The sequence below is a fragment of the Hemitrygon akajei genome, chromosome 11, assembly GCF_048418815.1.
Source record: "Hemitrygon akajei chromosome 11, sHemAka1.3, whole genome shotgun sequence".
In the NCBI taxonomy this organism is placed as follows: domain Eukaryota; kingdom Metazoa; phylum Chordata; class Chondrichthyes; order Myliobatiformes; family Dasyatidae; genus Hemitrygon; species Hemitrygon akajei.
Genome location: NC_133134.1, coordinates 159,115,223 through 159,129,551, shown reverse-complemented (window position 1 = coordinate 159,129,551; position 14,329 = coordinate 159,115,223). Strand labels below are relative to the sequence as shown.

General features: G+C 42.8%; 1 protein-coding gene across 3 annotated transcripts in view; it reads left to right on the top strand.

The window, feature by feature from the left end:
- LOC140736173 (protein phosphatase 1 regulatory inhibitor subunit 16B-like) overlaps positions 1-14,329 on the top strand; it is a 223,878-nt gene that overhangs the window by 41,003 nt on the left and 168,546 nt on the right. For all 3 annotated transcript variants that reach the window (XM_073062040.1, XM_073062042.1, XM_073062041.1), the window contains one exon: positions 12,353-12,774. In XM_073062040.1, coding sequence (XP_072918141.1) covers positions 12,510-12,774 — 265 coding nt within the window. In that variant the 5' untranslated portion in view covers positions 12,353-12,509. The remainder of the gene's footprint in view (positions 1-12,352; positions 12,775-14,329) is intronic.

The window sequence follows — 14,329 nt, the reverse complement described above, 5'->3', positions numbered from 1 at the left end:
ATGTCTGCAAAGATATAAGTCTACACCCACTGAGAGAGGGAGGCACTGCTGGAGGTGCTATTCGCAAATATCCCATCATTTCTGGCTTGGCAGACCCCATGACTAATTAAAATGAAGTTGTAAATTATACTTGTCATTCAATATTACAGAGAAAATAACAAATCATTCGGTCATACCGATTACTGCTGCTTGAATCATTATTGATGCAGAATGGTTGCTGCGTTTTTTTTTAAAAGTACAGTCACTGTACTTTCAAAGTAATTAATTCTGAAATGTTTAGAGACATTCCAAAAATATAATGAAATGCTGTGCAAAGGCAAGTAATTTTTCTGTGCCAGCTATCCTCTTCTATAATTAATTTCTCAATAAGCAATATATGGTGGTTGTCCGTCGTATCTGACGATGACAGGAAGCCTCTGCAGAAGGGTTTTTAAAGTGGAAAAGCCATTGCATGAGGGCATTTCCACTCATTCAACCTCAGAAGGCCGTGTCCAGTGGTACAAACAAGTGTCACAAACTGGGGTCTTCCCTGGTTGCGGTGGATGACCATGATGGTCTTCTGTGCTTTGTCATGGCCTTCGCTCTCCACGGAGTGTTGCAGTACTGCCTTCCTAGCCCTTGGATCTCTGCTGGAGCTGACTTTGCATGCTAGGACAGGCGTGTCCCTGTCTCACTGGGGTACGAGGACCACTGGCTACCCTCACACGGTTTAGTACGCCCGTTGTGGCCACTGTCACAGGCAAACGTCTACTTGGAGACATGGGTGGGAGCTGAGTGTCCAGTGGGAACCAAAGGTGAGTGAGCTGTCCCAGGCTGGACGCTGGACCAGAGGTGCTACCCTGGACTCCCTGCTGGTAAAGACTGGCATCAAATCAGTAGAAAGATGTGACATAGAATTGGAAGATGTTGGTTCCTTGTGGGTTGAGTTAAGAAATTAAAGGGTAAAAGGACCCTGATGGTAGTCATATACAGGCCTCCCAAAGTAGCTGGGATGTGGGCCACAGATTACAATGGGAAATAGAAAAGTGGTTTCAAAGGGCAAATATTATGATAGTCATGGGAGATTGCAACATGCAGGTCAATTGGAAAAATCAAGTTGGTAATGAATCTCAAGAGAGTGAGTTTGTTGAGATGCCTATGAGTTGGCTTTTTAGAGCGATTTGTCATTGATCCTTCTAGGGCATCAACTATAGTGGATTGGGTGTTATGTAATGAACTGGAGGTGATTAGGGTAAGCTTAAGGTAAAGGAACCCTTAGGAGGTGGTGATCACAATATGATTGAGTTCAACTTGAAATTTGGTAGGAAGAAAGTAAAGTTTGATATAGCAGTATGTCAGTGGAGTAAGGGGAATTACAGTGGTATGAAGGAGGAGTTGGCCAAAGTAAGTTGGAAGGAGAAGCTGGCAGGGATGTCAGCAGAGCAGCAATGGTGTGAGTTTCTGGGAAAAATGAGGAAGGTGCAGGATAGATGTACAATATTCCAAAAACAAAGAAATATTCAAATGGCAAAATGGTACAACTGTGGCTGACAAGGGAAGTCAAGGCTAATGTAAAAGCAAAAGAGAAGGCATACAACAAAGCAAAAATTAGCAGAAAGACAGAGGATTGGGAAGGTTTTAAAAACCTACAGAGAACAACTAAAAGAATCGTTAGGAGGGAAGAGATGAAATATGAAAACAAGCTAGCAAGCAATATCGAAGTGGATAGTAAAGGCTTTTTCAAGTATGTAAACAATAAAAAGATGAGAGTGGATATATATTTAAGGCAGAGTTTGATAGATTCTTGATTGGTCAGGGCATGAAGAGAAACAGGGAGAAGGCAGGAGTTTGGGGCTGAGAGTGAAATGCATGAGCATGCACTTTGGTAGTAGAAATAAATGTGCAGACTATTTTCTAAATGGGGAGAAAATCCAAAAATCTGAGATGCATAGGGACTTGGAAGTCCTTGTGCAGAACACCCTAAAGGTTAACTTGCAAGTCGAGTCGTTGGTGAGGGAGGCAAATGCCATGTTAGCATTCATTTCAAGAGGTCTAGAATACAAATGCAGGGATGTGATGCTGAGGCTTTATAAGGCACTGGTGAGGTCTAATCTTGAGTATTGTGAACAGTTCTGGGCTCCTGATCTAAGAAAAGATGTGCTGGCATTGGAGAGGGTTCAGAGCAGGTTCACAAGGATGATTCCGGTAATGAAAGGGTTATTATACGAGGAACATTTGATAGCTCTGGGTCTGTACTCGTTGGAATTTAGAAGGTAGAGGAGGGATCTCATTGAAACCTTTTGGATGTTGAAAGGCCTAGACAGAGTAGATGTGGAAAGGATGTTTCTCATGGTGGGGGAGTCTAGGACAAGAGGGCACAGCCTCAGGATAGAGGGGTGTCCATTTAAAACAGAGATGCACAGAAATTTCTTTAGCCAGAAGGTGGTGAATTTGTTGCCAAGTGCAGTTGTGGAGGCCAGGTTGTTGGGTGTATTCAAGGCAGAGCTAGATAGGCTCTTGATTGGACATGGTACCAAAGATTACAGAAAGAAGGCCAGGTAATGAGGCTGAAAAGGGGGAAAATATGGATCAGCCATGATTAAATGGCAGAGCAGATTTGATGGGCCAAATGGCCTAATTCTACTCCTGTGTTTATACAACCCATAAGCAATATGAGGAATTCAGGATTAGTCCATTTGTAGTGATTTTGGATAGCTCACTACATGTCAAAAAGATGTTGGGCACTGGCATCAGTTTTCTGTGATTCCCTCAGGCCAGTATAAGGCAGAAGCTACCGCTGCATTGGATCCCATTGGAGAGGAGTACTTGTTTCACTTATTTTCACAGTATATCTTTTGCACCTTGGTTGTTTGTCCGTCTTTGTTTATGTAAAGTTTATCATAAATTAGACATAGAAAATTACAGCACAGAAACAGGCCCTTCGGCCCATCTAGTCCATGTCGAAGCATTTAAACTCCCTACTCCCATCGATCTGCACTGGGCCCAGAGCCCTCCATACCTCTACAATTCATGTACCTCTGCAAACTTTGCTTAAATGTAGAAAGTGAGCTCACATGTACAATTTGCACTGGCAGCTCATTCCACACTCTCACCATGCTCTGAATGAAGAAGTTTCCCCTCATGTTCCCGTTAAGCTTTTCACTTTTACCTTTAACCCATGACCTCTAGTTGTAGTTCTATTAATATTCTATTGTATTCTTTTATTTTCCTGTAAATGCCTGCAAGAAAATGTATTTCGAGGTAGTATATATTAACATATATGTATTTTGATAATAAATTTTACTTTAACTTTGAGTGGCACTTTGCCTTGAGTAGATGTGAAAGGTTACATGTTCCATGCATCACAGAGGTGAACTACTGTGAATCTGCTCTTGGATACACACATGGGTTATTTTAGCCTTTTGAGGGCAGTATTTAGAAACTAACTTCTGACTATATAGATTATATATTATAGTATCTATTCTATAGATTTGTTGAGTCTGCCCACAAGAAAATGAATCTCTGGGTTGTATATGGTGACGTATATGTACTTTAATAATAAAATTTACTTTGAAATTTGATCTTTTGAACTGACTGCTGAAATTGTCCGATCACTAAATAGTACAGACTTCATCCTTTGCATGAACTGTAAACCCATCCCTCCCCCAAATCTTATTTCTTTTAAGCATTCCGTTAAGCTGTTGGGTCAGTGTAAGATGCAACTAATAACTTTGCCAATATATCCCATAGTTTTTCAGGCCTTCTTATCTTAACGTAAATTCTTCCTTCAACCTGCTTCCTAAATCTTTGTGCCTCCTTTTCCCATAATTTTGAACCCCCCCCCCCCCCACCAAACATTTGGTGGCCACTTTTTTAGGTACCTCTTGAAAATAACAAAGTGGCCACTGAGTGTATGTTCGTGGTTTTCTGCTTCTGTAGACCCCTTCAAGATTTGAAGTTTATGCATACAGAGAGGCTTTTCTGCGCACCACTGTTGTAATGTGGTTATTTGACTTACTGTTGCCTTCCTGTCAGTTTGAACCAGCCTGAACATTCTCCTCCGATCTCTCATTAACAAGACTTTTCTGCTCACAAAACCGCCACTCACTGGATGTTTTTTTTTCACACAATTACCTGTAAATGCCAGACACTGTACATTTAGAATGCTAGAAGGTCATCAATTTCTGAGATACTCAAACCACCCCATCTGGCCCCAACAATCATTCCACAGTCAAAGTCACTTAGGTCACATTTGCTCCCCATTCTGATGTTTGGTCTGAACAACAACTGAACCTCTTGACCATATTTGCATGCTTTTATGTGTTGAATTGCTGCCACATGATTGGCTGATTAGATATTTGCATTAACAAGAAGGTGTACCTAATAAAGTGGCCTCTGAGTGTACATTGGAAACTGTTTTTTTCTATTGTCTGCATGCTCTTCAGATTTAAAATTACTTATATAAGTCATCCTAAAGGGCAGCATTACGATTGACTGCATTTCTAGCTCGCGTTTTAAGTGCCTTTCAATCAAGTGTAAGCTCTCCGTCTATGGCTGGGCAATTAGAATACAATTTGTCCCAAAGCAATTACTTCAGCTAGCAGTCAGCTTCCAACTATTCCTGGTCAGATCTTTGTTTTGATCTGCTGATTGCTGTCAGTCTAGATGAAAAGAAAATGCGGGAGATCTCCTGTATCTTCTTCCAGAATCAGAATCTGGTTTATTATCACTGGCCTATTTATTTCCAACCATCATTAATAATAATTAATTAATGATTGGATAGTATATATCCGTACTACCAGGGCGGGCCGGTAGTGTAGCGGTTAGCGCAAGGCTATTATAGCATGGAATGCTTTGGAGTTCAATTTCAGCGCTCTCTGTACGTTCTTCCTTTGACCGCTTGGGTTTCCTCCCACAGTCTGAAGAGTTACCAGTTAGTAGGTTAACTGGTCGTTGTAAATTGTTCTGTGATTAGGCCAATGTTGCTGCTCGTTGGGCCAGAAGGGCCAGTAAAGCATTGTATCTCTAAATAAGTATTCCGACAGCTTAGTTAAGGTGAATATTTAATGAAATGAAGTACGAGAACAAGTACGGTGCCTGCAGAGTGATGCCTTATGGGTCAGTAGAGAAAATGGACGTTTCTGACTTACAGTGAAATTGGTTCTGGGATAGTTCTCAGGAACTGAACCTGGTGACTGTCTGTTCTGAAAAGCAGATATAGGTTAGGATAGTAATACCAAGAGAAAGGTCATAAAGTTCCAGATTGAAAGTTCAAAGTAAAATTCATTATCGAAGTACATACATGTCTGCACATAGAACCCCGAGGCCCATCCTCCTGCGGGCATACTCAGGAAGTCTATAGAATAGTAAGTGTAACAGGATCATGAAAGAGCAAGCAGAGTATAGAGGACAACAACGCGTGCAAATGCAAATATAAATAAATAGCAATAAATAATGGCACCATGAATTAACAAGATGGAGAGTTCTTAAAGTGAGATCAGTGGTTGTGGGAACATCTCAATAGATGAGTGAAATTATCCTCTTTTGTTCAAGAGCCTGATGGTTGAGGGGCAGTAACTGTCCTTGAACCTGGTGGTGCGAGTCCTGTGGTCCTTATACCTTCAACCTGATGACAGCAGCAAGAGGGGAGCATAGCCTGGGTACTGGGGATCTGTGATGATGGATCCTTCCACAGCATTTCATGTAGATGTGCTCAATGTTTGGGAGGGCTTTACCCGTGATGTACTGGGCTGAATCTACTACCTTTTGGGGTTCACTACCTTTTTCAGTTCAAAGGCCTTGAACCTCTATGGAGAGGTTCTCAAACCAGGCCATAATGTAGCCAGTTCACCACTCTCTGGCTAAAGAAATTCCTCTCCATAGATGCTGCCTGATTTGCTGTGTTTCTGCAGTATCTTGTTTAGTTGCTCCAAATTTCCAGCACCTGCAGAATCTCTTGTGTTAAGGAGGGGAAAAAATAGACAATGGGAGCCAGATGCGATGTGGGAAGGGGAAGATAATATTTAGAGTGGAGTTTGGTATAGATTTGGGGTGGGGGGGGGAGGTGGGACTCCCCAGTAAGGCAAATAATGCAGAGGAATGAATGAGTGATCGAGGGTTGGGGAAAGGATTAACACTTCTTCCTTGCTGTGAAATCTGCGATGGCTGGGTAAGCGAGGGACAGTCTGGATGTTAATTTTGAGCTGTGAACAGCTGCAGAAAATGTGTGACATTAAACAGATGTTTATTATGTTATCAACATGAACTGAATCAGTATGAATTGGGAGAGTCTAAGACCAGAGGACACAGACTCAGAATGGAGGGACATGCTTTTAGAATGGAGATGAGGAGGAATTTCTTCAGCTAGAGAGTGGTGAATCTGGAATTTGTTGTCACAGGCAGCTGTGGAGGCCGGGTCTTTACATGTATTAAGGTAGAGGGTGATAGATTCTTGACTGGTCAGGGCATGAAGGGATATAGGGAGAGTGCAGGAGATTGGGGCTGAGAGGAAAAATGGATGAAATGGTGGAGCAGAGTCGATGGGCCAAATGGCCTAATTCTGTTCCTGTATCTTCATCGTCTTATGGTCATGAATGAAATGCTTGAAAATGGAGATATAAATCCTTTGAAGTAATTGTATTAAAACATAAAGGGCTTTGCAAAGCTTATGTGATTTCAGGTTCATGATATAAGTGGAACTGGGCACTTCACAGGACTGCTATAAAAGATTGAAGAACATTTGACAGGATAGCATTTTAAAATGTGTTTAAAGGTAGATTGCATACAATTCTGGTGGTAAGGGTACGTCTTGTTTAATCTTTCTTTGTATTTCCCTCCTCTTCATCAGATGTGCTCTTGCATGGCACAGTAGTGTAGTGGTTAGAGTACAGATGATTGGTTCAGTTCCCACCGCTGTCTGTAAGGAATGTGTGTACATTCTCCCCGTGACTGAATGGGTTTCCTTTGCATGCTCTGGTTTCTCCCCACAGTCCAAAGACGTACCAGTTGATCGTTGTAGATTGCCCTGTGATTAGGCTAGGGTTAAATCGGGGCTGCTGGGTGGTGGGCTGGAAGGCCTATACCACACTGTACCCTAATAAATAACTAACCATTCTTTTGGAAAGATAGCACCCACTTGCTTCCTACTCAATTCATTCCTGATAATCTGGAGATCGTGCCTTGCACTTGGGACTGAGAGGTGGGACTCACATCCTCTGTATCTCCCTTCCCTTCACCATTCCTCTGACTTCAATTGACAAATGGGTTAAGCGTTGGAGGATGAAGATGGGAGAATGGGGTTAAAAAGTGATCAGCCGTGAAGCAGAATGGCGAAGCAGACTTGATGGGCTGAACGGCCCAGTTCTGGGCCTCTGTCATATGGTTTAGCCTATACAAAATAATAGAAGAAAGAACACAATCAGATATTACTGAAGGTGAGTAGGGATGTGCCCATGATATGTTGGGCTGAGCCCACTAAACCGCCGTAGGCTTCTGACCAGGAGACAAGAGCTACCCACCTGATCTCACTAACCAGAGAGAATCACATGAGGGATCTGTTCAGTAGAGCAATGACCTGTATTGAAATCAGCAGTCTGTTGGAGAAAAAAAAAATTTCCTTTCCTGTAAACACATATCACCCCCTGTTCTCAAAACCCCTGAGTTAACAGAGAGAATCCACTGTGGTTCTAAAGGTACTTTCCTGTGTGTTCTGTGGTAAACCTGGGGAATTCTTCATGCCAAAGACCAGGAGGGTGAGGGAGTTTAGTTATCAGGTCATAAAAATATCAAACTCAACAGAGGTTAAAGTGTAATCACTTCACGCTTGGGGTAGGTTGCTAATCGTTTTGGATCTTGCTGGGGTCAAGGGGATTTAAAATCCAAGCAAATGGGTTAAAAGCTTGGAGGAGAATTGAGAATATCATCGTGTTTCAGTTTGCTTCAGCACTTTCTTATTAGCGTTATTGGTATTTTAACATGGGCGAGAGTTGTGGATGAGGTGAAAATTCCAGGAAAATGGCTTCCAGAGATGGCGGCCCTGGCAGTCACATGACACAATCAGGGCAAAGGTTCCTGAAGCGCTCAAGTTGGAAGTAGTTTCACGAGAAGGACTTGTAGCATCCAACGGTTGTCTGAGGGAAGAGAGCAATGAAATCTGTTGATCAAATGGCACTAACAACAAAAAGAGTTTTGCACTGTGTTTATTCTTTTGGATACATTTTATCATGAATTAAAAAATCAGCCTTTTATAGAGATACTACAGAACAGAATGAGGTTACATGGCTCTTTGTGCTTTTGTTCCCTCATAGTAGAGGGAACAAAATCATCTTATTAATCTACTTCAACTTCCCATTTTAAAAAATACATTTATATATTTATCCAGTTCTGTAGTGAAATCTGCAACTGAATCTGCATCCTTGTGTTTTAGCTCTGTGCCTGCTGGTCCTCGAATGGGAGCAGTTTCCTTTTCTATTTACCCTTACCAAAACTGTAAAAGTTCAATGAAGGGTGTTGGCCCAAAACATTGACTGTTTATTCCTCTCTTTATTTGTAACTGATTTTTTTTGTCATGAAATGTACTGCAGCTGCAAAACAATATTTTTCACGATATATGTCAGGTACCTGGGTCACGAGTCTCTTCTCACTGCTGCTATCAGGAAGAAGGTACAGGAGTCTCAGGACTCTCACCAACCAAGTTCCCAGTCAGTTATTGCCCCTCAGCCACCAGGCTCTTTAACTGATTGGAAAGCTGAGCCTACTGGGCCTGAACACTTCCCTCTGCAACTGGATACTAGACTTCCTGACTGGGAGACCTCGGTCAGTTGCAGCATCTCCAATACCATCACACTGAGCACGGGGGCCCCCCAGGGTTGTGTGCTCAGTCCACTGCTGTTCACTCTGCTGACCCACGACTGTGCTGCAACACACAGCTCAAACCACATCATCAAGTTCGCCGATGACACAACAGTGGTGGGTCTCATCAGCAAGAACGATGAGTCAGCTCACAGAGAGGAGATGCAGCGGCTAACGGACTGGTGCAGAGCCAACAACCTGTCTCTGAATGTGAACAAAACAAAAGAGATGGTTGTTGACTTCAGGACAGCATGGAGTGACCCCTCCCCACTGAACATCGACGGCTCCTTGGTAGAGATCATTAAGAACACCAAATTTCCTGGTGTTTACCTGGGGGAGAATCTCACCTGGTGCCTCAGCATCCGCTCCATGGCAAAGAAAGCCCAGCAGCGTCCCTACTTTCTGCGAAGGCTGAGGAAAGTCCATCTCCCACCCCCCATCCTCATCACATTCTACAGGGGTTGTATTGAGAGCATCCTGAGCAACTGCATCACTGCCTGGTTCAGAAATTGCACCATCTCGGATCACAAGACCCTGCAGCGGATATTGAGGTCAGCTGAGAAGATCATCGGGGTCTCTCTTCCCGCCATTACAGACATTTACATTACACGCTGCATCCACAAAGCAAACAGCATTATGAAGGACCCCATGCACCCCTCATACAAACTCTTCTCCCTCCTGCCATCTGGGAAAAGGCACTGAAGCATTCGGGCTGTCACGACCAGACTGTGCAACAGTTTCTTCCCCCAAGCCATCAGACTCCTCAATACCCAGAGACTGGACTGACACCAACTTTCTGCCCTTTACTGTGCCTATTGTCTTGTTTATTATTTATTGTAATGCCTGCTCTGTTTTGTGCACTTTACGCAGTCCTGGGTAGTTCTGTAGTCTAGTGTAGTTTTTTTCTGTGTTGTTTTTACGTAGTTCAGTCTAGTTTTTGTACTGTTTCATGTAGCACCATGGTCCTGAAAAACGTTGTCTTGTTTTTACTGTGTACTGTACCAGCAGTTACGGTCAAAATGACAATAAAAAGTGACTTGACTTGAACCAAAGGGGATAACTTCACTTAACCTCACTTGCCCCATCATTCCCACAATTAATGGACTCACTTTCAAGGGCTCTTCATCTCATGTTCTCGATACTTATTGCACGTTTATTTATTTATTATTATTTATTCTTTTTGTATTTGCACAGTTTGTTGTCTTTTGCACACTGGTTGAACACCCGGTTGGTGCGGTCTTTTATTGATTCAATTATGGTATTATTCTATTCTGGATTTATTGAGTATGTCTACAAGAAAATGAATCTCGGGGGTTGTATATGGTGATATATGTGTACTTTGATAATAAATTTACTTTGAACTTGATAATAAACCAGAATCTGATTTTGAAAACAACGGGTGCATCTTTATTCAAATCCCTGTTTCTTTTAAGTAATATTAGGCTCTAGGTGTTGATGTCAACTGATTTGTACTGTATTCTACAGGTAGACTTGAAAGACCAGACCTTACTTAATCCTCACAATGGTATGCTGTCCTCATCCATCATGAGATAACAGCCAAGCGAAATCCAATATCCACAGTCCCCTGGCACATTATATCACTGAAATGTTCCCACAACCTGTGGATTCACTTTGAAGTACTCTTCATCTCATGTTCTTGAAATTTATTGCTTCTTTATTTACTATCATTTTCAACTTGTATTGTGGGCACCATTTTAATTGATCTGAATTATGAATTAAAATAATAAATATAGACAATTTCAAAAAAAATTACGTGATAGGGAAATTTCATGGTGACTTTCATGTTCAGCAGCCCAACATCCATAAGATACACTCAAACCTATTCGGTAAGCAAAACCTTTGTTGTCCAGTGTATTCGTAGCCGTTGGGCAGCACAGCTTGAAGGGCCAGAAGGGCCTATTCTGCATTGTATCTCAGTGAAATAAAATAAAATAAATCATTGTTTCATCTCAGGAATCTGGAGCTCTGAATGTGTGTGCAAGACCTTTTGTGGTCCTTTGAAAGGGTCCATATTTATCTAGTAACACACACATACACATAAAGTGCAGGTGGAACTGACCACCGCATGGATCATGATTCAGGTGATGGCATTGTGCAGGCGATCTGCATATCACAAATGTTAGTGGCAGTGCAGGTCATTACCTGTGTCAGCACTCACACCACTCTTCTCATGGGCAGTACGGCAGTGGAAAGAGTGAGCAATTTCAAACTCCTGCGAGTTCACATCTCACACAACCTCATTATGGTCTTGGAACACCATAAACATTACTTATAGGAGCAGAATTAGGCCATTTGGCCATCAAGTCTGCTCTGCAATTCCATTATGGCTGATGGGAGACCTGATTGAGGTTAGTAAGATAATTACACACAACTAGGAAAGCTCATCAATGCCTGTACTTTCTGAGGAGGACGAAGAGAGCTGGACTTTGTACACCCATACTCACATCATTTTACAGATGTGCCAAGAGTGTCCTAACTCGCTGTGCCATTTTGTGGTATGGAATTTGTCCTACAGCAGATAGAAGGGATCTACTTAGAATGGCCCAACCCATCACCAGCACTAGCCCACCCACCATCAAGGACTTATATACAGAAAGGTTCTGGAAAAACTCGAAGGATCCCACCCGCTCTGCTCCTGGACTGTTTATCCCGCTCCCGTCAGAGAGGCATCCACATCAGGACCACTAAACTCAAAAACAGTTATTTCCCCCAAGCCGTCAGGCTTAATAACACCCCCCAACCATTAACCCAACTCACCACCACTACATGCACATCAACTACCATCACCCACCATCACCCAGTCAGTCTATTACATAACAGTTACTCGTACATTGTGTTTGATAGGATTGCTTTCACCGCTCCTTGAAGATGTGCTGGATGTTCCGCAGCATCCAGGACATCTTCAAGGAGCGATGCCTGAATACATCAGCATCCATCATTAAAGACACCCCCTCACCCAGGTCATGCCTTTTCCTCATGACTACCATCAGGTAGGAAGGAGGTTCAGAAACCTGAAGGCACACACTCAACAATTCAGGAACAGCTTCACCCCCTCTGCCATCCCATTTCTGAGTCGACACTGAACCCATGAACACTTCCTCATTACTTTTTAGTTGCACTATATAGTTAATATACATATATACTATTGTAATTCATAGTTTTAAAATTATATTATATTCTATTGTGCTGCTAACATAAGGACTACAAATTTCATGACATATGCCGGTGATATTAAACCTGGTTCTGATTCTAATTGTGATATTTATATTTGTTGTGTTCTTCTCCTGTACACCCATATGGCAGTAATCTTGAATCTAGAATGCCCGGCCACCTTTAGAGTGTGCGTCTGTGCATGGGTATTTGTGTTTGTTCACACTGTGATCTGTGTCTGTGTGGGTTTGTTATGGGTTGGACGTCCAGGGCGGATGTTACATTATCTGTGTAGAGTGTGGTCCTGAACCAAATGACTTAATGCACCAATCTTTTGCTTTGCACTTCTTAGGGCAAGCAAATGGCAAGAATCTGGCTGATCACTGGTCCTTGCCCCTCCGCTGAAGAGCGGCTGTAAGTCTACCACCCATCAGCTGTAGCGCTGGGACAAGTGAACACCCGTCCATGCGTTCCTCCAATCTCGTCCTGCTCCCAGCGCCCCTGATTTGATGATCCTTCACTTGGTCATGACCAGCCACACTGACCTCCTGACGGAACTCCAGTTCCCGGAAAGGTTGCCCACTCCGGACCGCCTGAGAGCCGCAAAGAAGCGGCGGGTGCAGCAGCTGAAGAAATGGGCGCAGTATGAGAAGGAGATGCAAAACAAAAAGAGGAAAACCGACAAAAAGAAAGGCATGGGGAATCAGAAGAGGGTCAGCTTCACTCCCAACGTAACGCTTCTGGAGGCCTCTTCCCGCAATGACCTGGAAGAAGGTAGGTGAATCGTTGTATGCTTCTGTACTGTGCCCTGACAATATTTTAGACTTCAAACATTTTTAATAAAATTGTGCTGATACTTCTGTTCTTTTCAGTTTTTGCTATACAAGTCCAGATGTTGCCAGGACACAAGGAACTGAGTGATGGGGAAAGGCTGAATAGATTAGGAATTTGTTCCATGGAGCATAGGAAATTTGAAAGAGGTGTATATCTCGGGGTGGAGATACGTCTCTGCTAAAGGAGGTGTAAGACACTCCTTCCCTCCGCTAGCCCGCAGGTCACCCTGGGGCAAGATGTAGCACCTGCTTAGCCCCCTGATCAGGATCAATGAAGCCATGGGAGTAGGTGGTGGATGGTCATATGAACAGCTGGTGCATATCACAAGTCCTGGTTATGTGACCACTGACACCAGGTAGACAGTTTCTGAAGGGTATTGATAATGGCGCTTTATAGACACTGTTTAGCTACTTCCCAGAAGAAGGCACACCATTTCTGTGGAAAAATTTTCCAAGAACTATCGTGGTCATGGAAAGGCCACAATTGCCTCCATCGTACGACAGGGCACATAGTATGCTGTACTCACTTTGCCCTGTTTTCTGTCCTTGCTCGTATGAAGGTGGTTTACCTATTTATGCAAGTACTTCTCTGACAATAGATGTGTAACAGCCTAATGTAACATTGTATGGAAATACAAGATAATACTGATGCAGACATGTTTTATACATTTAACAAGGTGCTTTATTAATGCAACAGAGTTAGTCAGTTTTTCAATGTTGGTTGTCAGCCGGGTCACGTTGCCCGTGAACTCCGTCATTTGCTGCCAAACGCTCCAGTATTTGTTTTTTTTAAGTTTTAAGTTCACCTGCGCGAGAGCCAACAGCTGTCCGTCGTTTTAAGTTTTCTGGTCTGTAACTACACAAACACGCACTTTCACAGCGAGATTCGACACCAAACATGTCACTTGTTTTTGGTAGATGTGTTCTGTGCATGCGCAGGAGGAGGATTTTTGCCGAAATCTCCATTTCAGTGTGGATAGAGATATTTTTAAAAACGTGTAGTGTGGACTCCTATCGTTTTTACGCAAAACCGGCGTTTTCAAAATTATCCGGTCTAGTGTGGATGTAGCCTGAGGGGTAAGAGGTCTATGGTGTAGATGTGGATCAATGGGACTAGGCTGAATAACGGTTTGGCATGGACTAGATGGGCTGAATGGCCTGGTTTTGTGCTGGAGTGCTCTGGGAATCGAGTTTACTATCATGTGTGCAAGTAAGGTGAGTTATAGGTACAATGAAAACTTGCAACAGCATCACAGGAATGTAGATTCAGACAACAAACAGAACGTTAAGTTTTGCATAAATAAAACAGTGTGAAATAAGATATTAGTGAAAATAATCATAAGCAGAAACAAGTTGGTGGTAGTACAGCAGATGATACACTGTGTTCTGTTGCTGAGGCAAGGTTCAGAGTTGTGCAGATTGGTTGAAGAATCAGTTAGTTGTAGGAAAATCACCGTTACTAAACCTGGTGTGCGGGGCTTTCAGCTCCTGTGCCT